The sequence below is a fragment of the Naegleria gruberi genome (assembly GCF_000004985.1).
Source record: "Naegleria gruberi genomic scaffold NAEGRscaffold_14, whole genome shotgun sequence".
NCBI lineage: Eukaryota > Heterolobosea > Eutetramitea > Acrasida > Naegleriidae > Naegleria > Naegleria gruberi.
In genome coordinates, this window is record NW_003163313.1 from 62,523 (window position 1) to 82,199 (window position 19,677).

The 19,677-nt window shown below is 33.2% G+C and overlaps 8 protein-coding genes across 8 annotated transcripts; 3 read left to right on the forward strand and 5 right to left on the reverse strand.

Moving 5' to 3' along the window:
- Nucleotides 1–123: 123 nt before the first annotated feature.
- Nucleotides 124–2,215, reverse strand: NAEGRDRAFT_79059 (uncharacterized protein). Its single transcript, XM_002679267.1, has 2 exons — nucleotides 1,607–2,215; nucleotides 124–1,528 (listed from the first exon to the last, which is right to left on the reverse strand). The coding sequence occupies exons 1-2, from the start codon at nucleotides 2,084–2,086 to the stop codon at nucleotides 143–145; spliced, it is 1,866 nt and encodes a 621-aa protein (XP_002679313.1). The 5' UTR covers nucleotides 2,087–2,215; the 3' UTR covers nucleotides 124–142.
- A 513-nt stretch (nucleotides 2,216–2,728) lies between these two features.
- On the reverse strand, nucleotides 2,729–3,548 carry NAEGRDRAFT_56080 (uncharacterized protein). Its single transcript, XM_002679268.1, has one exon. It carries the CDS (start codon nucleotides 3,542–3,544, stop codon nucleotides 2,777–2,779), a length of 768 nt encoding a protein of 255 aa, XP_002679314.1. The 5' UTR covers nucleotides 3,545–3,548; the 3' UTR covers nucleotides 2,729–2,776.
- A 222-nt stretch (nucleotides 3,549–3,770) lies between these two features.
- On the forward strand, nucleotides 3,771–5,084 carry NAEGRDRAFT_32191 (uncharacterized protein; the record flags this gene model as incomplete). Its single annotated transcript, XM_002679138.1, has 1 exon — nucleotides 3,771–5,084. The coding sequence occupies one exon, from the start codon at nucleotides 3,771–3,773 to the stop codon at nucleotides 5,082–5,084; it is 1,314 nt and encodes a 437-aa protein (XP_002679184.1).
- Nucleotides 5,085–5,347: 263 nt separating this feature from the next.
- On the reverse strand, nucleotides 5,348–6,878 carry NAEGRDRAFT_47671 (uncharacterized protein; the record flags this gene model as incomplete). The annotated part of the gene is made up of 2 exons (XM_002679269.1): nucleotides 5,348–6,345; nucleotides 6,734–6,878. 2 exons carry the CDS (start codon nucleotides 6,876–6,878, stop codon nucleotides 5,348–5,350), a joined length of 1,143 nt encoding a protein of 380 aa, XP_002679315.1.
- A 448-nt stretch (nucleotides 6,879–7,326) lies between these two features.
- On the reverse strand, nucleotides 7,327–7,686 carry NAEGRDRAFT_65401 (uncharacterized protein; the record flags this gene model as incomplete). Its single annotated transcript, XM_002679270.1, has 1 exon — nucleotides 7,327–7,686. One exon carries the CDS (start codon nucleotides 7,684–7,686, stop codon nucleotides 7,327–7,329), a length of 360 nt encoding a protein of 119 aa, XP_002679316.1.
- A 95-nt stretch (nucleotides 7,687–7,781) lies between these two features.
- On the reverse strand, nucleotides 7,782–13,047 carry NAEGRDRAFT_57510 (villin; the record flags this gene model as incomplete). Its single annotated transcript, XM_002679271.1, has 3 exons — nucleotides 7,782–11,205; nucleotides 11,634–12,436; nucleotides 12,489–13,047. The coding sequence occupies 3 exons, from the start codon at nucleotides 13,045–13,047 to the stop codon at nucleotides 7,849–7,851; spliced, it is 4,719 nt and encodes a 1,572-aa protein (XP_002679317.1). The 3' UTR covers nucleotides 7,782–7,848.
- A 125-nt stretch (nucleotides 13,048–13,172) lies between these two features.
- On the forward strand, nucleotides 13,173–14,150 carry NAEGRDRAFT_65404 (uncharacterized protein; the record flags this gene model as incomplete). The annotated part of the gene is made up of 1 exon (XM_002679139.1): nucleotides 13,173–14,150. The coding sequence occupies one exon, from the start codon at nucleotides 13,173–13,175 to the stop codon at nucleotides 14,148–14,150; it is 978 nt and encodes a 325-aa protein (XP_002679185.1).
- Nucleotides 14,151–14,558: 408 nt separating this feature from the next.
- On the forward strand, nucleotides 14,559–19,217 carry NAEGRDRAFT_65405 (uncharacterized protein; the record flags this gene model as incomplete). Its single annotated transcript, XM_002679140.1, has 2 exons — nucleotides 14,559–18,189; nucleotides 18,229–19,217. The coding sequence occupies 2 exons, from the start codon at nucleotides 14,559–14,561 to the stop codon at nucleotides 19,215–19,217; spliced, it is 4,620 nt and encodes a 1,539-aa protein (XP_002679186.1).
- Between the last annotated feature and the right edge of the window lie 460 nt (nucleotides 19,218–19,677).

Below are 19,677 nucleotides of genomic sequence, written 5' to 3' on the forward strand. Positions count from 1 at the left end.
ATGTTGGTGTAAAATGTGAAAAGTATTACATTATTGACTACCACAATTTGGTGGATGTTTTACTTGGCAGTCAAGCATCAAAATTCCATTTTGAAAAGAAACGTAAAAGAGAAGATCAAGATCAAAATAGATTTCATTTTTATTAGTTAAATACTGATGATTTGGTAGGAATATTTGGGTTGGTAGATTTGGCGGTAATTGTTTGAGAAGTTAAGGTTGATGTTACAAGTGACTTTTCTCTTCGTAAAGCCATTTGTTTTCGTTGACTTATTGTTGGGCTGTGTTTCCTTGATACTGTCTGAGACAATGATACAGGATCTTTCCTAATGTGGAGTGAGTTTACATTAATAAATGTGAGATTATCAATTAATTGATAAAATAAGCTCTGACTCATCATTGATAATGATGAAGTATAGCTGAAATAATAATGACAAGATGGTGACTTTACAAAAACGCAAATTTGTCCAATTTTGAAATTCTCCAACTTGTAAGTAAAAAATAATCTCTTTCCTGGATATTTCAAATTTCCAATTTCTATGTCTTCTGATGTAACAAGGGTACCTTCTGGTGATTGTAAAATTTCCTTTACAACTGTGTTAACTTGTTCTTCAAAATTGAGTGGTAGTAATATTTTGGCATTGAAATTTTCTCGTTCTGAATTATTTGATAATATTTGTACAGGGTGAAATAAAAATACATATCCATCTTGGACTTCCATGTGCATAATGGATGGGAATGACATTGATAACTCTTTTGAAAGTTTAACTTCTTTTGTATCTATTTCTAATAAAGACCTTGTGTAAAGTCCTTCTCTTATCATTTTGTCAAAAACTTGTTCATTTCTTTCCTCAGGATTGATATTAGTGGTATATTTGATTTGATGCATCAAGCCCATTCCATCTTGGATGATAACTATCTTTTGATAGATTGTCATCTTTACAGTATTGGTCTTGTTGATTGGTAATAACTGATCAAATTGTAAAGTACAAAATGCACACTGTTTTTCTGGTTGAATATTTCTCTCATTTGTAATACTTGTCATGGATTGTAAAACTTTGAAATTTGAAACCTTGGTGCTTCCTCTCTCCAATCTTTTAAATTGTTCTTCCAGAGAGGAATTTTTCGTGAATAATTGTGTACACAGTATATCTTCTTTGAGTTTGCCATTATCGAGTGGGGATGTGAATATTGGAGCTCCACTAGGAAGAGCCATTCCTTTTTTCCAAGTCGTTGGTAAATGCATTTCATAAAAATCCTCTCTGTGAATTACTTCACCCACTGAATCATATTCAGTAGGAATAGATGGAAAGGATGATTTCTGTGAAATTTCAGTGGGTGAAATAGAATTCCCTGAAACTAATGACCGTGTCCCAACTGGTGATGAGGAAATTGAATTGGTTGGCGAACGAGGACTTGGTTTAATAAAATTGGGAGTGTTAGGTGAGGATGAGAGTGAGGGAGAATTAGGTGATGAAGAAAATTGAAATTCATTCTTGAAACTTTCAATACTATCTGCAAATAACTCCTTCTAAACATTTAAAATTCATTATTGGAAATTTCAAGAATTTACAAAATCATGAAAATGCACAAAAAACACAAAACTTACCCACACATAAGTATTAAAATTCTCCAAATATTTAAAAAACTGTTCCTCACTAACGAGACCATCACCATCACCATCCAAATCTTTCATCAATTCTGGGAGTTTACTCTTATACAATTCAGTGAGCATGAAAATCTCTTGAAATCTTGTCTGATACCTTTTTTGAAGAGAAGGATCAATGGATCCTGCCCTCGTCTTTCTCAATCTTTTCTGATTTTCCAAATCTTCAATACTCCTATTATGAATTGCATTAATCAAATCGAGAAGAAATTGTTTAATTTCAACATCTTGCAAATAATTGTCTCCATCAACATCATATTTTCTCCATAATGTTTCAATTCCCTTCCTCGATATGAACAAGTCTCCTTCTCTATATTTACCATTCTCCACTGCATGATTTTTTAATTGTTCATCATCCTTCTCCACAAATTGTCTCATCTCCTCCGAGGTTGACAGTGTTACTATTGATGATGAATTTCCCATCTTTGTTGTGATTTTTCGGTTAGTTGTTGTTCTTCTTCTTGTGATTTTGAAAACTCTTAGGCTAGGAGTTAAAAAAGATCAATCGTTAATGATGATGCAACCAACACACTAAAATTAGAAGTGGAGAGGAGAATTAAAGCTTCTTTTTTTTCTGTTGTGGATTTCTAGTTGGAGGAGTTTTTAATCGGTTTAACAAAATATCTGTTCGCACTAACTTGTGGATGTTGTTGATAGATCTGGATTTTGTTAAAATTGGGATTTGAATTTATCGTATTGTTCAAGAGTGTGAATGGCACCAGTGAAGGTAGAATGGATTCAAAACGTGGTTGGTAGTTTTGGTTTGAAGGTGGTGGATGAACTGGATTGGTTTTTTTGGGATCGTTTCTAGATTGTACAGGTGGCTTTGGTTGCTTAGTGTGAGTTCTTGTTGTTGGCCTTGTTTATGGGTCTTTTAGCCAAAGTGAAATAATCCTTCCATAATTATTCTTCTTTATTTGTTCATTGGCTTTACGGTGAAAGGGGCACCAAACTTTTTGAAAATGCAATTATTAAGGCCATGATAGTCACGTTGAAAGAGGTCTTATTTTGTTCATTAGAATATTTGTTTGTAATTGTAAAGAATTTCAAAAAAGTGATAGAATTATCAGATAAATACAAGAGTTTTATGAGGAAGGTTGTGTACAAGTGGATTTAATCTCTTTCAGCGAGAGCATTCAAAACAGTGTCAATTTCCTCAGATGACAATACTTTGAATTTACGATCTTCTCCAGAAACAATACAAACTTCAATATCAGCAGATTTGAGTTCAGAACTCAAAACACTTTGCAAACTACTGACAGTAAGTTGAACAGTTTCTTGAGTTGATAAGGCACATTCACTACCATCTTCGTTTTGTTTGATATCCTTCAACTTCTTTTCCAAAAAGTTTTGAGCTTCAGTTTCCTTTTGTCCAGCACTTGTTGCAAAATATCCAGCATAATAACCTGCAGGATCGATCTTATACAATTGTGGTTCCTTTGTTTCTTCGTCAACACCAATTAACATCATGACAACACCTTGTGGTCTGATACCAGCATATTGAGTAAATAATTGAGCATTATCGGCCATTCTCTTGGCAAGGTAAGACACTGGAATTTCATATCCGAATTTGAAATGGAAAGAAGCAGCTTCATATCTGGCTCTTTGAACATTAACTCTGGCATCAGCAATTCTACCAGTCATTACACATCCAATACGATCAGTGATTTTAAATACATGTGTTACGGATTCAGCTTTCAAGAGTTTATCAGGAACTTTCTTTTGAGTAACAATACAACAAGAGTCTTTACCACGGACACCAATAGTAGTAATACCAGGTGTCTTTACGGCCTTAAAGGCATATTCAACTTGATAAAGTCTTCCTTCAGGAGAAAAGACAGTGATAAAACGATCGTAACCTGATGATGATCCACGAGACATTTTTTTATATTGTTTTCTATTGATAATCTATTTTTAATTCATCATTTCCAGCTTTAAATTTTTTGATCCAAGTCAAATACAACCATCATCAAATGAATTAAACTTGTTAATCCATTACGTAAGTATAGAAGATTAACAATATCAAAGAATAGTTGATAATTTTCAGTACGATGGGATGAGAGGAAAATTGTTTAAATCCTCATCTTATTTATTATTTTAAAAGAAAATGCTCAACACGAAATTTCGTATTAAATTTTCCACGATCAAACAATCAATAATAACCTCTAACAATAATGTTCTTTTAAATTATATTCTTCATAGTAATAATAATAATAACCAAATTAGATGTAATCATCACAGATCTGTTCAATCTCCACCTTGGACAAAACAATTTTCAAAGGAATGGATAGTGGATATGAAAACTCCATGTTTTGTTGTGGATTTGGAGAGATTTGAGAGAAATTGTCAAAATATGATCAAGAAGGCTTCTGATTGTGGGATTTCATTGAGACCACATGTTAAAACTCACAAAACATTGGAAGGAGCAAGGCTACAAACAAAAGATATGCTAGAGAGAAAGATTGTTGTTTCAACATTGGCAGAGGCTGAATTTTATGGTTCCGATATGTTCAATGATATTCATTATGCTGTACCTATTTCTTCTAAAAGTAAATTGGAACAAGTTGCAAAATTAACACAAAATCTCAAAGCTTTTCATATTGAGGTTGATAATGAAGATTCCTTGGATTTAATTGAGGATTATGCTAAATTGAATAAGGTTAAATTTTCACTGTTTGTTCAAGTTGACTCTGGACAACATAGAATTGGTGTAGATCCAAATAGTGAGGCATCTGTTGAATTAGTGAAGAGAATACATAATTCTCCATATCTCTCATTTGCAGGACTCTACACACATGCTGGACATTCATATGGATGCCAAGGGGTTGAGGAAATTAAAGTAGTAGCAAGGGATGAAGCAAAAATTATCTCAGATTTTGCAAGAAAGCTCATTAGTGTCGGAATTAAACCAAAGACTGTTGCTGTGGGATCAACACCAACTTGTTCGATTGGTTCAAGAGATGAATGGAAGACTAGTGATAGTTTGGTAAATGAGCTTCATCCTGGAAATTATGTATTCTTTGATTATATGCAAACAAAGATTGGAAGTTGCAGTGTTGACGATTGTTCTGCATATTTAGTTTCGAGTGTTATTAGTACTAGACCAAGTAAGAATCAATTAGCTATTGACTGTGGAGCATTGTCTCTCAGTAAGGATGTTGGAGTTTCATCATCAGGAAACGCATCATATGGACTGATAATGGAAGATGAATCATTACAACTAACAGGTCTCACTCAAGAAATTGGCATTGTGACAGGTGATAAACCAATCGATTTTAACAAATTTAAGGTTGGCACTAAGATTACAATCATTCCTAATCACAGTTGCCTTGCCGCTGCTTTATTTGACAAGTATTATGTTGTGGATAATTCTACAGATTTGAATTTGGTTGCTATATGGAAAAATGTTAGGGGATGGTAGATGATAATTCTTTCACAAAGTTTCTAATAATGAACTTGTTCCTTCTCTTTGTCAGGCATTTACTTGTTAATTAAATCCCTTCATTCTCTTTAAATATAATTCAATATTATTTTGGATTGGAAACGAACTGGTCCATCTGCACAAACTATAATGCATTCCCCTTAATTATGTTGTACATTTGCACTTTTTCTGGAAAGCGTGTAACATTTTAATGACAGCATTCAAGGTATGAATAAACTCTTGGGTTGATAAATTAATATTTTTTAATTGCTTTTAATAGGTCTAACAGACGACAGTGAATCATAATCAATTTCCAAATCATCTTGATCATTTCTGAATACACACGATGTGAATTCATGATCTAGTAAAACATCATTCATAGTGTAAGAAAATCGTGCTTGGACATTTGCTGACGTAGCTTCATCAACAGCTTCCAAGCAGGCAATAATTTCAGTATTCTTACTAGTTTTCAATTTTCCATTTACCAAGTAAGGGTAAAGTGGTGATTCAATGGTAATAAAATGTACAACAGTGTACGGTAAACACAACAGTGGAGTTGATAAATCAATATCCATAGACTTTCCTGCTTGGTTATTGATTTGGAAGTAGAGTTCTGAAACAACAGGATAAGTACCAACTCTCTTCTTTCTTCTCCAAAATGTGCTTAAAGCTGTAGTTTCTTGATCTTCGGAATTTCTGTATAATTCAGCTTCCTCTACAACTGTTTCATTACTGTCAGCTATCTTGGGTTTCATTCCTGAAGATAATTCAACAAACTGCTGAACAACTCCCACATTAGATCTTTTAAGATCTAAGTTTTGGTGTTCCATAATCCGTTTAGCATGGTTTGTATTTACCCTTTCATGCTCATGTCTTTCATCTTCATTCTTCCATTCAATGAATAGTAATCTCAGTTTGGTCGCAATAAATTGAGTTTTTCTCGAGTTAATAAATCTGAAAATCAAATACATTGGCAGAGTTTCCTTAAACGGTTGTGGTGGTATTATTGCTTGTTGAGCTCTTTGATTTACATCATTAAATATATCTTGTTTTGAAAAATATCCAATATGATTAATTACAGCATTCTTGCTGAATAAAATTCTTTTCCTTAGTTTAGTAGGTCTAGAAAATTTAGCGACACTCAATGTAACGACAATTGTCGAAGTAAAAAGTCCTAAAAATGATTGTAAAACAACCAAAACATTAGCATAGATGGATTTTGGATAGAGACCTCCATAACCAATTGTAAACATTGTTTGAACTGAAAAGAAAAAACATTGTAAAAAAGCATATGCTGTATAATCTCCTTCATCAAAATCAGGATTCAATCCACCAATAGTATCTTTACCAGCAACAAAATATGCCAATGCAAATACCAAATGGAGAATTAAATGAGACAAAATTATTAAAATTAGTAATTTCCACCAAGACCTATATATTGAATTTCATCATAAATTAACAATTCCACAAATGTTTCTTCATTAAAACATACCAAGATATCAAAAGGTGATACACTGATGTCAGATTCAATAAACTGCTCCTAATAACGTGTTGATTTTTTCTTCTCACTCTGTAGTGATTGGTTTTTCTTGATACTAATCTCGGTAAATCACGAACAAACGTTGGATAAGAAGACAAATGAACAGGACCTGTTCCTCCACTACTATTGTGATGAATATCTTCATTAGTCTTTGATGTACTCAATTCAACCTTCTCCTCTCGAACATCATCCACATCCTCATAATCATCATCCTCTTTAAATTTACGGAATGCTTCTTTAATTCGTTTTATCATTTTGTCTCTACTCTCTCAATATATTTTCCAACAAGTAAATTGGTGCAACGCAATTTTGAGAAGAGTGAATAAAGGATTTCTCTCGAAAAGTGTTGATGTATTTTTTTATATGAAAGGCTTCTGGTATGATGAACAGACCAAACAAAAAGAAGGTTTTCCAAATTAGAACGAGTTTAATATTTCAAATATAATTTAAATAAAATTTAATGATATTTAATAAATATTAATTATTATTATTTTGTTATTATTTACAAGGAAAGTTAACCAATTTTGAAATTATTTACAAAAATAATTCACTGTAGCGAGATGATGAAAGAAGAGAGCAAACAACAAACCCTAGAATGTAGTTATTACTTCGTTACTAATAAAAACGTTTTTTAAATTGGTGATGATGAATTATTAATCAACATCAATTAACGAATATTTAGTGTACTGATGAAGATAAAAATTACAAGCCTAGAGAAGCGTTTGGAAAGGAAGAACCCGATCTAATACGATGTCTAATACGTGATGGAATAAACGTTGCGCTCTTTCCTCTCGATTTTACTGATGATTTTGTATTAGTGTTATTGTTATTGTTGTTGTTATTACTCTTATTCATCAATAAGGATTGTTTTTTAATATTGGCAATAATTTCGTGTGCTTGGAGCGGATTTATTTCCTCACTTTCATCATGAAGAAGAGAAGGACGGATGAAGGTAGAATAATTAGCAAATTGATGATGGTGATGATTAAATAATTGTTTGGTGGTTGAGGTTGTACAACTGTTGAATTGCACTCGAAGCGAAAGCTTTCCAGATTTGAACATTTTTTTGTAATAATGCAATAAAAATATCTTTAGCTGGTTTTTGATTGAGGATCAACGATAAGGTTCAACCCTATTGAATTGAATTGGAATTTGTCTTTTATAATTAATTACTTTGAATGGAAGTTTATTTTTTAAATTTTACACTAATCTCATAATTGAAACTTATTGAATCTTGTTGGTGACAATGAATTTGAATAAATCGCTGGCAAATGATTCGAAATGAGAACCAAAATCAATGACTTCTCTATATTCCTCTTCCAATTGTTCCAAATTATTCATGAGCATCATGTAATTATTGTTACAGAGACGTGCAAGTTTTACAATGTGAACCATATTGTGCACATTGACAAATTCATCATTAGTAATGAGGAAAGGATACTTTTCTCTGATAATTTGAAGGAATGGCAATGATTTGGCAATTAATTTGCTTTCACTTTCCTTTTCCTTCTTGAGAGTGTCTTCGTGTTGATCGACGTAGTGTTTCTCTGCTCTCCAAACTGGGAAACCACTCTTGAATTCTTTTGGTTCGAGTCCTCGTTCAACTTCATAAACTACAACTGATCTTGGGAATCGTGGAATTTCAGGAGCTGTTTCTTCACCTTCATACTTGTTAAGAGATTGAATGGTCTTGTTGTTAATTTCGAGTTCTTCTTCGGTTGGTTCTTCACCTTCTTGTGGTTTTGATTTTTCGTCTTCTTCAATTTCTTCATTCAAATCTTCTTGTAAAAGTGTGGCAACACCCTTGAGAACTAGTTGTCTCAAGGCAGTAGATGGAGTACATGGATACCAAATAAAGATAACCTCAGAATAGTCGACAATCAAGATTTGATGTGAATTATTCAAATCTTGTTGTAAGAATTGTTGACCAACTTCACCAACACTCATTAATCTGAATTCATTATTTTGAATAATGGAACATTCCATGACTATACCTCTTGGATAGTTCAATCTTTCAGTAACATAATCAACATATTGATTATCGGATTCAGGGAACAATTCCCAGAATTCTTCTGGTTCGAAACCTTCATCAATGGCAGAGACATCTCTGTTTCCAATTAAAGATTGGGCAAGTTTGAAGGCAATTTCCTTCTTCTTACCACTCGAGTAAATACCAACCCACAAATAGGCAGTTCTCAAGCCCAACAAGATATAGACATCATTTGAATTCAAATTGGTTCTCTTCTTTTCAACTTGAATGGCCTTTGAATTTCTAACAGTCTTACAATAGATTCTGTAGAGGGCAGAAACTGAACGCTTATTAGACATAGAACCATTGTGAATGGTCATGATATGTTCAAAGATCTTCATAAAGTGATCGTTTTCTTTACCTTCCTTTTGAGTAACAATCTTAGCTGGATTGATTGGATCAGAGGCAAAGTTTTGGAAGTTTCTCTTCAAAATACGAGCACTGACAACTTGCTTACTTTCAGAACCTTCCCAACAATAGAGAATTCTTCTTGGAAGATAGAAAATCTTCTTCTTCTTAATATTGAGTGGTTTAACAATGAGTTGTTCCTCTTGTTCTTCTTGTTCTTCTGGTTCTTCTTGCTTCTTAATTTCATACTTTTTCTTTGGAACAACAACAGGTGCTTCAGCTTCAGAAACCTTAACACCCATACCATCAATGAGTTTCATTCTAGCTTCCAATGAATCGGAATCATCAGATTCATATCCCTTATATTTAGGTTCTGGATAGTAATCATCTTCTGGTACTTCTTCTTCAGGTGGGGCTTCTCCTTCCTCTTCTTCATCTTCATCAGCGAATTGATCAGAACGATTCCATTCATAGAGAATCAAGTAACAATCTTCAGAGTAAAAGTTACCCAATTCTTCTTCTGGAACTGGTTCAGCATAGTTGGCATCGACAACTCTCCAAATTTGAACAGTACCTGTACCTTCATCATCAGGATCAACATAATCCAATTTTTCCTTATAATCAAAGTCTTCAACCTTGATATCAATTTCTTGCTTATCAAATTCATCATCACAAATTGTTGCCAATTCTCTTCTCTTCTTTTCATAAATTTCTGGGGTATCATACAAGTAGAAACCAAGTAAGAATCTCTCTCTGAATAAAACAGGTTCAGAATCAGAGAAACAACTGTGAGTTTCAAAAATATCAGGTGTGGATTCTTGAATGGTTTTAGCCAAAGCTTCACCACACTTTCTATCAACATATTTGGATTTCTTACCAAACCATATATAAAGTTCACTCTTTGTTTCCAACAAGTAAACCTTTTCTTCGTCCAACATGTCACGTTTCAATTCACCAGCAGCAACTTTGGCAATATCATACTTTTTATCTTCGACTGAGAGAACAGAAACACTGAAAAGGGTTGCAGCATCTTGTGAAGCATCAGTCTTTTCATGAACAATACCATATTCAGTGAAAGTTTGAATAATATCAGGATATTCAGATTCTTGACCTTGTGAAATAATTTTAACTTCACCTTTTCCTTTTCTATCATCGTGAATAATGTTACGAGCAACATCGACACCTTTCAATTGTTCAAGCTTACTTGCTTCACTTCCAATCCAAACATAGACATTTTCTTCATTTTCAATAATAAAAACATCCTTATTGGATGATTCTGATTGAATTTCCTTGAGTGAAAGTGGAACTCTCTTTACAAGTAAACGACGTTTGTGATCGGCATCAACTTTCATTAAACGTGGTTTGAAAGCAGGTTTTGTAACTTTGAGCAAAGTTTCTTCAGTTGTGTTCATATCTCTATATTCAATGTGATGATCAAAATATTCGAGGAAATCCTCAGATTCATCTCTTTCTTCTTCTCTATAGAGAGAAGCTTTAATTCTCTTTGCCAATTCATCAGCCAAGAAGGCACAAACAGCTTGTTTCATAGTATTGGCATTCTTACCAATCCAATAGTGAATCCTCTTTAAACGATGTTCATCATCTTGAGCTTCAAAAGCATAAACACAAATATAACAATCAGATGAATTGAATTTTCCATGTTCTTCTTCAGGTACTTGAATTGGAATCATTTTCACAAGATGATAAATAGTTAAACCAGCACTTTCACCTGCACCCTCAAATAATTCATCCTGATTCAAGATAATATCTGGAGTTTCCAATGCTTTATCTAAATCCATCTTTTCTGCAACATCATCAACCAAAATTGATACACGTGAGTGCATTTCCTTTATCGAACGCATCACACGAATGGCTGTGGAAAATTTAGTAGCAGCTGGTTTCTCTTCAGAAGAAGAAGAAGTTTCTTTACCAGCAAATGTACTCATTGATTTCTTCAAATTTTTCATGGCTCCTCCAAAAAGTTGTTTTCTAGCTGCTGATCGATTGACAAGAGGTGAAGTGGTTGAAGTGGCAGCTGCAGCTGTGGCGACCACTTGAGGTGATTTATCATTTGTTGTTGGTTTCTCTTCTTCATCATCTGATGAGGAAGGGTTATTGTTATCTGTTTCTTCCTCATCACCTCCGTAGATGGCTGCCAATCTTTTACGTTCAAGTTCTTGTACGGATGACATTTGGTTTGATGACTTTTTTTTGTGATTGTGATGGACAGTTGATTGGAGAAACCCAAGCACAGCAGTGAAGATGTTGAAACAGAAGGGTTAATTGACTGAAGAAACTCAAGTGAAAGTATTAGAAACATGTCAAATACAAATTTTAATGGATTAGTAAGGGTGTTCAAAATTTCTTCCTAAATAAGCAAATATGATATGGAAACTATCAGTAGAATAATTAAATAAACATTATTCGAAACAAACGAAAGTGAGGCCGAATTACAATTACAAATATTAATTCCCTTACAATCTGGATCCATAACTTTTCCACATTGACAATCACATCCATCATTAGCATTCCAAAAAGATTTATCACAAGTCCACTCATCTGGTGCATCAGAGTATTCGTATTGACAAACGCCAGTGACATTATGACATCCACTCACAAACTTTCCTCTCACCTTTGGACAATTATTAATTTCAAAGAGTTTAGCATTGTCACAATCTGGATCATATGCTCCACATCCACAATGACATGATTTACCATCTAAATATTGAGAGGGTGGACATGTCCACTCTGACGGAACAGTTACCAATTGATTTTCAATATTTCTTGAGGATTTTCTTGCAAGATTTTCTTCAGAGTAGAGAAAGGTTGTGTTAATTGACTCAATTAGTTGTGGAGAGGTTGTATTGTATTGGTATCTTTCAACTAGATAGGCAACTTCTTCACCAATTGACTCTTCATATCTGTAATAAATTTTCACATAATCATAAGATGATCCATCAATCCATGCACCTGTATTGACATGTAAAAATTGAGCACCTGATTTGCTTTCCAGTAATTTTAAAAGTGGTTTATGCGTATGACCCATCACCACAATCTTATCTTGTTTTGGATCGGTTATTCTGGTCAGAATTGGTGAATAATCATCACAACTAGCTCTGACCATATCATTCACTTCACCACTTGTATAATTAGCTGTATATCTAGTTCTCAAATATGAGTATTTTCTATTGGCCAACTCAACTGTAACATCACAATTATCACAATTACCCCAAAAACAACCTCCCTTAAAGACAGTTGTACTATTGTAGGGATAATCTCCAAATGCCTTCTTAATGGCAGAAACATGAAGAACATCACCCCAAGTACCAGTTGCAAAGTTTCCAATGAAATAGGCCAAGAGTGAACAAAAGTTTTTCAATACACCTGGAGCTGATGTTACACCACTTGTTATGGAAGCTCTGGCAATGTAATAACCTATATCAAGTTATGTGAAATTGTTGTTACAAGGATGTCTCGAAGGACTTACCTAGTGGACGAATATTATCTGGATGTGGTGCATTGAAGAAATCACGTTTGTGTCCATGTTCAAATCTTACACCTGTATCTGAATATTCAGTCTTATAGAATAATCTATCAAATGCATATTCATTTCGTAACATTTCCAAATCAGAATTGGATATTTCCATATCGTGATTTCCTTGAGTAAGAACTACTCTTGCTTGATTGAAATCTGAGGCAGCTCTTAGTGCTTGAAGGATTTTCTTAATATCTGCTCCGAATCTTTCCGTACTCACAAAGAGTTCTGTATTTTTAATTGGCATTTCGTCTACTTTATCCAACCAAAATTCAAAGAAATCACCATTAATAACAATATTAGTAAGAGGAGGACCATTCTCTCCTCTTACCTTTGATTCCGTTCTTGCCAAATCATAGAGGAATTGCTTTAAATTATGTCTCGACTGTTTAGTTTGAAACCAAGGTCCTCCTATATGCAAATCACTCACAACAATAGTTTGCCTGTGTGCATGAATAATGATGACATGGATGACAAACAAAATGAAGAATAGGATAGCTCGTAATATCATCGTGATGAAGTTGATGTTGTTTTTTTCAAAGTCTTCTTCATAAAATATTTAACATGTGACATTTTCAATTTAAAATAACATTAAAATTCTTTGGCGGGAAATTTTCCGTTAAAAAGTTGAAAAAAATGAAGCAAAGTGTAAGGCAAGCACTTTTTGTTCGCTTCACATCAAAACATCATCAGGGTTTTATCGGAGCAGCATCATCAGGATTATCGGAAGGTGTTGTTGGTAATACTTTTAATGCATTTGTGAGGAATGAATTATTTCCCAAATTTGTAGACAAGTATCAATTAAAATATGGAAATCAAGTGGATGATAATGCATCACCATTATTTATTTTAAATGTTGAATCGGGTGATGATGTAAAAATGACACCTCTTTTATCAATTGTTCCAATGTTTGATTTACAAAAAATTCAGAATGGAATTATTGAAAAATCCAAGTTGAACAAACCCTTGAGCATTGATTTTATGAATGAGAATTCTAATAATTTGGCCAATCGAGGAATTTCAAAATCTAGTGCCTTGTTTAAAGCTTGTAGTGTAAAGAATAGAAAAGCTGAACAAGTGACAGTGTTGGATGCAACCACAGGTTTAGGAAAGGATACCAACATTTTATCTCAGTTAGGATTCAACTTGATTTCATGCGAAAGACATCCACTCATGTCTCTAATGTTGAGGAGTTCAATCAGTAGAGCAAAGGAAGAGGGTTATTGTAAAAATATTCTACACTTATTTACAGAAACAGATTCCAGATTATTAACAAGTGAATCATTCAAAGAAACAGCGTTGCCTGATGTCATTTATATTGATCCAATGTTTACTCATACTGGTACAGCCCTCCCAAAATATGATTTACAAGTTTTGAGACAAATAATGACTCTAATAGATTTTGAAGAAATACATAATCCAGACTTTACAGTTATAGATTCTGCTAATTATGAGAAATCTATGGTTGAGTGGGCTTTAAATCTTCATCCTGGAATTAAGAGAGTAGTTCTTAAACGACCAAAGAAATCACCAACTATAATGGAAGACAAAATTGTTCATAGCTATTCTGACGGCCCAAAAGGTGATATTAGATATGATCTTTATATTTCGTAGATAACATTTTCCATTTCTTCATATGGATTTGTTCTTGCTCTCCAATGGCAACATGGTTCTTTGGCTAGATAATGAACTTTTAGTACTCATCTACAATAAGAATAACATTCATTATCAGATCATGGTTGGAATTGAATCAATATCTTCTTCCATACAACAAGATTTCTTATCTCCAATGAAATCCTCAAGTAATAGAGATAATATATTGAAATCACATGTTCAGTTACATTTGTATTAAGGTTCATCAGCAACAAAACTTAAAAAAAAAACAATTAACGCACCAAAAGTCCCGAAGGTGTCGATATCTTTTTTGATCATACTCTTGTATTTCAAAATCATCAATTGATTTAAGTTTAAGGATCACAAAATAATTTGTAAATTACACCTTTGAAGGTTAAATAATACAATATGGGAGCATCAGGATCAGTACCCTCAAAAAACAGAATTCAAAGCTCGGATCAACCACCAACCTCAGCAAGGGTTACTGGTAAAATTACAAACACTGTAACACAAGTAGAACAAAATCGTTCTGAGATTCCAATCATTCCCGAAGCTGTTCTTCAACACACCAAAACATCTTCACTCCGTAGATTCAATATTAAAAGTTATGAAAAACATGATGAAGAGATTTTGAATGATTGGTCGAACATATTGCATAAAGGTCATAAGGCAAATATAATTCCTGGAGATGGTCTTGATTATAGTGCAAATACGTTAGAACCACACATTCTATTTTCTGATCTTGTTCAATCTGTTGATGAGCATGACATATTAAAGGGTGTAAGAGTGAGGGAACACCAGGTTGTACTTATAACAGTTAAGGGATACGCAAGTCCTATTGCAAGTTGTTTGAGAATGGAGAGATATTGCGATGGAAGTGATAATGAAACTACTACAGTCTTTTCAAAGGTGCAAACACTTGCTTGCATTGCACACGACCAAAAACTGTCATCAATTTTACAAAACTCTATTCTCCCATCTATTACTATTGATCAAACCAAGCTACCTTCAAACAGAGTTAGCGATACTTCTAAGCCAATAGTAAGCATTCCAACTGTTGGAGAATTTGAAAAGATTATGACTTTTACTGAAGAGTGCTTGATAAAAATTGAAGCTGGTATGGAATTTTCAATAGAAAATATCAGTACATATATGTGGACATCTCTTGGTATTCCTTTGCTTCATTTTGCAGTCTCAGTCGATAATATTGCTGCCGTTAAAAAACTATTGGATTGTGGGGCAAGAATTGAAAATAAGGACTGCTTTGGGAGAAACGCCCTTTTCTATATTAGAAGTCACAATGTTGCAACAATATTGATCCAAAAGCTAACTGAATTGGATTTGCTTGAGAGCGAAATATGCTCTGTAGATACAAATTCACAATTGATATCACATGTGTTGGTCTCTAATTATTACACCAATCCTGGATTGACCAAATCAGTGTTATTAGAAATTTCAAAGAGTATTTCAAAAGAAATGTGCATTAGTCTTTTTAATTCTCTAAATGGTAGCTCAAAAACAGCAATTGATGTTTTGAATTCTCAAGTTTATAATTATGCCAAAAAGTTCAAAAATACTTCTCATCACACCCTAATGACTTATTTATTTGAAGAAATCAAATGGCAAATAGAAAACAAGATGAATTTTCACCAATTACTTCAAACCAAATTGATTACTGGAGGATCGTTGTCCTTCTTTTCAGAGGCTGCTAGCGAAGAGAACATAGCACTTTTGCACTACTTACTTGAAAACAGAATAATTGATAATGATATTGACATTTCTGAATACATTACTAGTGTACATGTAGCTAAAATGGTTGTTCAATTGGTCCCTGAGATTTTTGATAGATATATACATGATAATACTGAAAATACTTCTTCAAGTAGTGCCTTGTCGAGAGTAATTCTTAATATGCGATCAGGAAATATTCCTCTAATCAATTTTATAATTGAGCAATATGACTACAAGCTTTTGCCCCAAGAAATTAATCAAATTATTGAACTTGCAATCAATAAGAGGACACAAACCAAGATGATGCCTGTACTTGAAAAGTGTATCAGTAATGTAACTGATTCGTCATTAATAGTTCAAACCAATAGCAAAGGAGAGATTTTTTCCAAACTGAAAAAAGCAAATACTTTCACCCTTTGTTCTCCATTTGAGTTCATTTTGTCTTTGGATAGATCAGTTTCAGATGGTGTAGCAAAGATTGAGAAAGTAATGTGGGATAGAATCAAATCGATAGCAGCAACAGATGATTCTACTCGCTCTTTGCTACTAAACTCGTGCGGATGCATACTTTCTGTATTAATCAAAAACAAGAAGCTTGATATGATAGAGGATGTTGTTGCTTACTTGCTCAAATTTGGATTAACAGTAGGAAATCTATCTTCTAATACTGGCCACCACAAATGGTCTCAAGAGGATATGATTTATAATTCAATTAGTTCATTATTTCACAGAAAAGAAGATGTAATTTCCGGTCTCACCTTACCGCTCTTAAAATCCTTGATATCAGTTACCAGAAACAGAGAGGATCTTCAAACTCATATTCTTATTTTAGCTCTTTACATTAAGAAAGCTGATATTTCGACATTGAAAAAGCTTCTGACTTTAACCCTTTCATTCCCTTGTTTTGGCAATGAATTCGAAATAACTGACGATTTGAAGGTACAATTTCTTGATTTTGATGACCTCAAATTGAAAAAGTTTGTTCAGCCATGTACTAGACTTGAAAATCTTCCTCCAGTATGTGAATCTGTTCATATTGAGTTGAGTCTAGACAAATCAAGAAAATCAGAAGTTTATCCTCTATTAATTAAGGATGGAGTGGTTCAAAAAGACTACGATATTTTCATAGAAAAATGTGATATCACATTCTTCAAGAAAATGGCTGACAATATCTATACTGAATATTATTGGACTGACTTAGTTCAGGATTTTTGTACTTTGGTTCTAGAGAAAAATTTTAAAGATGTCACTAAATTGGAGTATTTAATTAAGAAAGATCCCGAATGTATCAATGACACAATGAAATTGTGTATTATTAAGGATTATTTGGGACAAAATATTCCAATTGATATATACACAGAGATCGCATCTCTTGGTGAGGTAAATGAAAGCTCTTTCGAGATGTGGAAAAAGTGCTATGCAAAAAATAAGAATATTAGTTGGAATTCTGTTAAAACTCTGCTGTTAAAAGGTAATATCCCCTGTGCAATAGCCACTGGATTGTATAGATTGGATCTTTTGGAAAAGATAATCCCTGATATCAAATTGTTAAAACAATCAGAATTGATGGATATTTGTCAATATTTAATACTTTCCATCAAACCAAATACAGAAATTAAGAGGCGGCAAATTGAAACACTTACTGATACCATAGTGCAAACACTTACAGAAGAGTCAATTTTAAATTTACTTCCAGATGCAATCAAGAAAGCCAATTGTGATGCCCTTCAAAAAATAATTCACAGGATTGAAGAAATAGGGTTGACTATTAATTGGGAAGATACTGGAATTATAGAGGGAATTCTAAACTCTCTTAGAAGTGGTTGCGACAACTTACTGTTTACTCTTCTCTCAAGTAAGAGTTTGACTTTGGAGAGATTGCTTAACCTTAAAAGCCAAGAAAATATGGCTGAGCAACCGATTCATGCAATTTGCTTTGGTGGGTGTGTAAAATCGCTACAATATATTTATGAAACACTCCCCAAAGATTTGTTGGTGCCATATTTTTTCAGTGTACTAGAGTTATATCCTCAATCATCTAATCAAAGTGGTCAGGATGATGAATTTGAAGACTATGAACACCTGCCATTCAGAGAACTATCTGTGCCAACATTTTCCCTTCTTAGTTCAAATGTAAAAATGAACAATTTAGTGTTTGAGATTATGAGGGATATTGCTATGACAACACCTATTCCAAAATCAATTTTTGGAAATTGGGATTACGACCAAAACATTTTCCAAAGATTGATGACCTCTAAGAATCAAGTTGTTTTTAATACATTCAGACCATATACAATTGGAAAATCTTGTAAGTTATAGTCTTGCTGTAATATTTACATTATATTAGTGTGGATGCAACATTTGGTTGATCATGAAGAAATTTACCTTAAATCTGTTGAAGAATATGGAGAAAACGCGAAGGTCTTTATTAGAATGATTATAGTTAATCTAATATTTGGAGATGAAACCTCATTTAAAGGATCACCTGAAGACAAGAAATTATGGGTTGATTTCTTTAGATGCTATTTCAGGTTAAAGTGTTTCAGAGATGGCGATTTTAATATTTTCTTGCAAGGTTTTAAGAACTTAACAGAAAAGGAAGTTCTCTTTGCTTTGCAAGATTATTTCTATGATATGGAAAAATCAAAGATAGCCACCGAATTATTAGAAATTATGAAATTCAACCCTAAAGGTAGTTCAGAAGAAGTACCAAGATCTTACTATTTAGTGGATATAATTGTAAAAGAATGGGACAACCTTCTTAGATATATTTTAGATGTAGTGAATGAGAGTGAGGAAATAGAAAATCAATTCTGGACAATGAGAGAAGATTTAGAACTCTCTGTAAAATATCTTAATCCAAAATATGAGAACAAATGTGTAGAATTATTGTTTGGAAAGTGTAAATTTTTGGGAGAGGAAACTCATGATTTACTTTATTGTGAGAATCAAAGCAGAATTGTAACAGTTAGTGATGAAATAAGAATTGCTGAGTTGCGAGGAAAAGTATTAAGAGGCAAGGTTTGGAGCTACAGAAAAGCTGAACGAGATGTTGGTCAATATGTTTATCAAAAAGTTAAATTTGAACCTCCTCTTCCTAAATTCTCTGAAGAGCAAGCTAAAATTCTCACAAGTATTAGTGTATTTGGAGATGTTGAAAATATGATTGGGCACGACAATGACATTACTGAAATACATGTCATTGTTACAAATTCAGCACAAAATCTAAAGAGCAGTATTGAAAATGGCATCTTATTACTAAGAGTTTATTTAGAAAAGGAAACCATCCAAGTAGGAGAATTAGAAGGTGGTAACAAATACCATGGTTTTAATTAATTTCAATTAAAGTTAAATAAATTTCCAAATTACACAAAAATGCTTTTAAACAACGATAGTGGTTGCATTTCCCATCAACAAAACGGATTGAAAGGATACTTTAATTTAGAAACATCAAAGGGAACTATAAGAATTGTTGAAGATTATAACGTCGGAACTTGTGGTTCGAGGCTTTGGTCATCAGCACCTGTTCTTTGCAAATATTTAGAAAAACAAGCCAACAAATTAAAACTCCAATCTAAAAACATATTGGAAGTAGGAGCAGGATGTGGCATATCATCAATTTTACTTGCAAAATTAGGATGTAAAAAAGTTGTTACTACCGATAGAGAAATTGTTCTTCCGATTTTAAAACAAAATGTTTCTTATAATTGTAGTGATTTATCAATTTGTCAAAATATTTCAGTTGAAGAGCTTGAATGGGAATGGGCTAATGAAGATCAAGTGGATAGAATGAAAG

Excerpts from the sequence above, each read along its gene's own strand:
- NAEGRDRAFT_79059 (XM_002679267.1), bottom strand. The coding sequence starts at position 2,086 with ATGGGAAATTCATCATCAATAGTAACACTGTCAACCTCGGAGGAGATG. Across the intron at positions 1,529-1,606 it reads ATTTTAATACTTATGTGTGG|AAGGAGTTATTTGCAGATAG; the intron begins GTAAGTTTTGTG and ends TTAAATGTTTAG.
- NAEGRDRAFT_56080 (XM_002679268.1), bottom strand. The coding sequence starts at position 3,544 with ATGTCTCGTGGATCATCATCAGGTTACGATCGTTTTATCACTGTCTTT.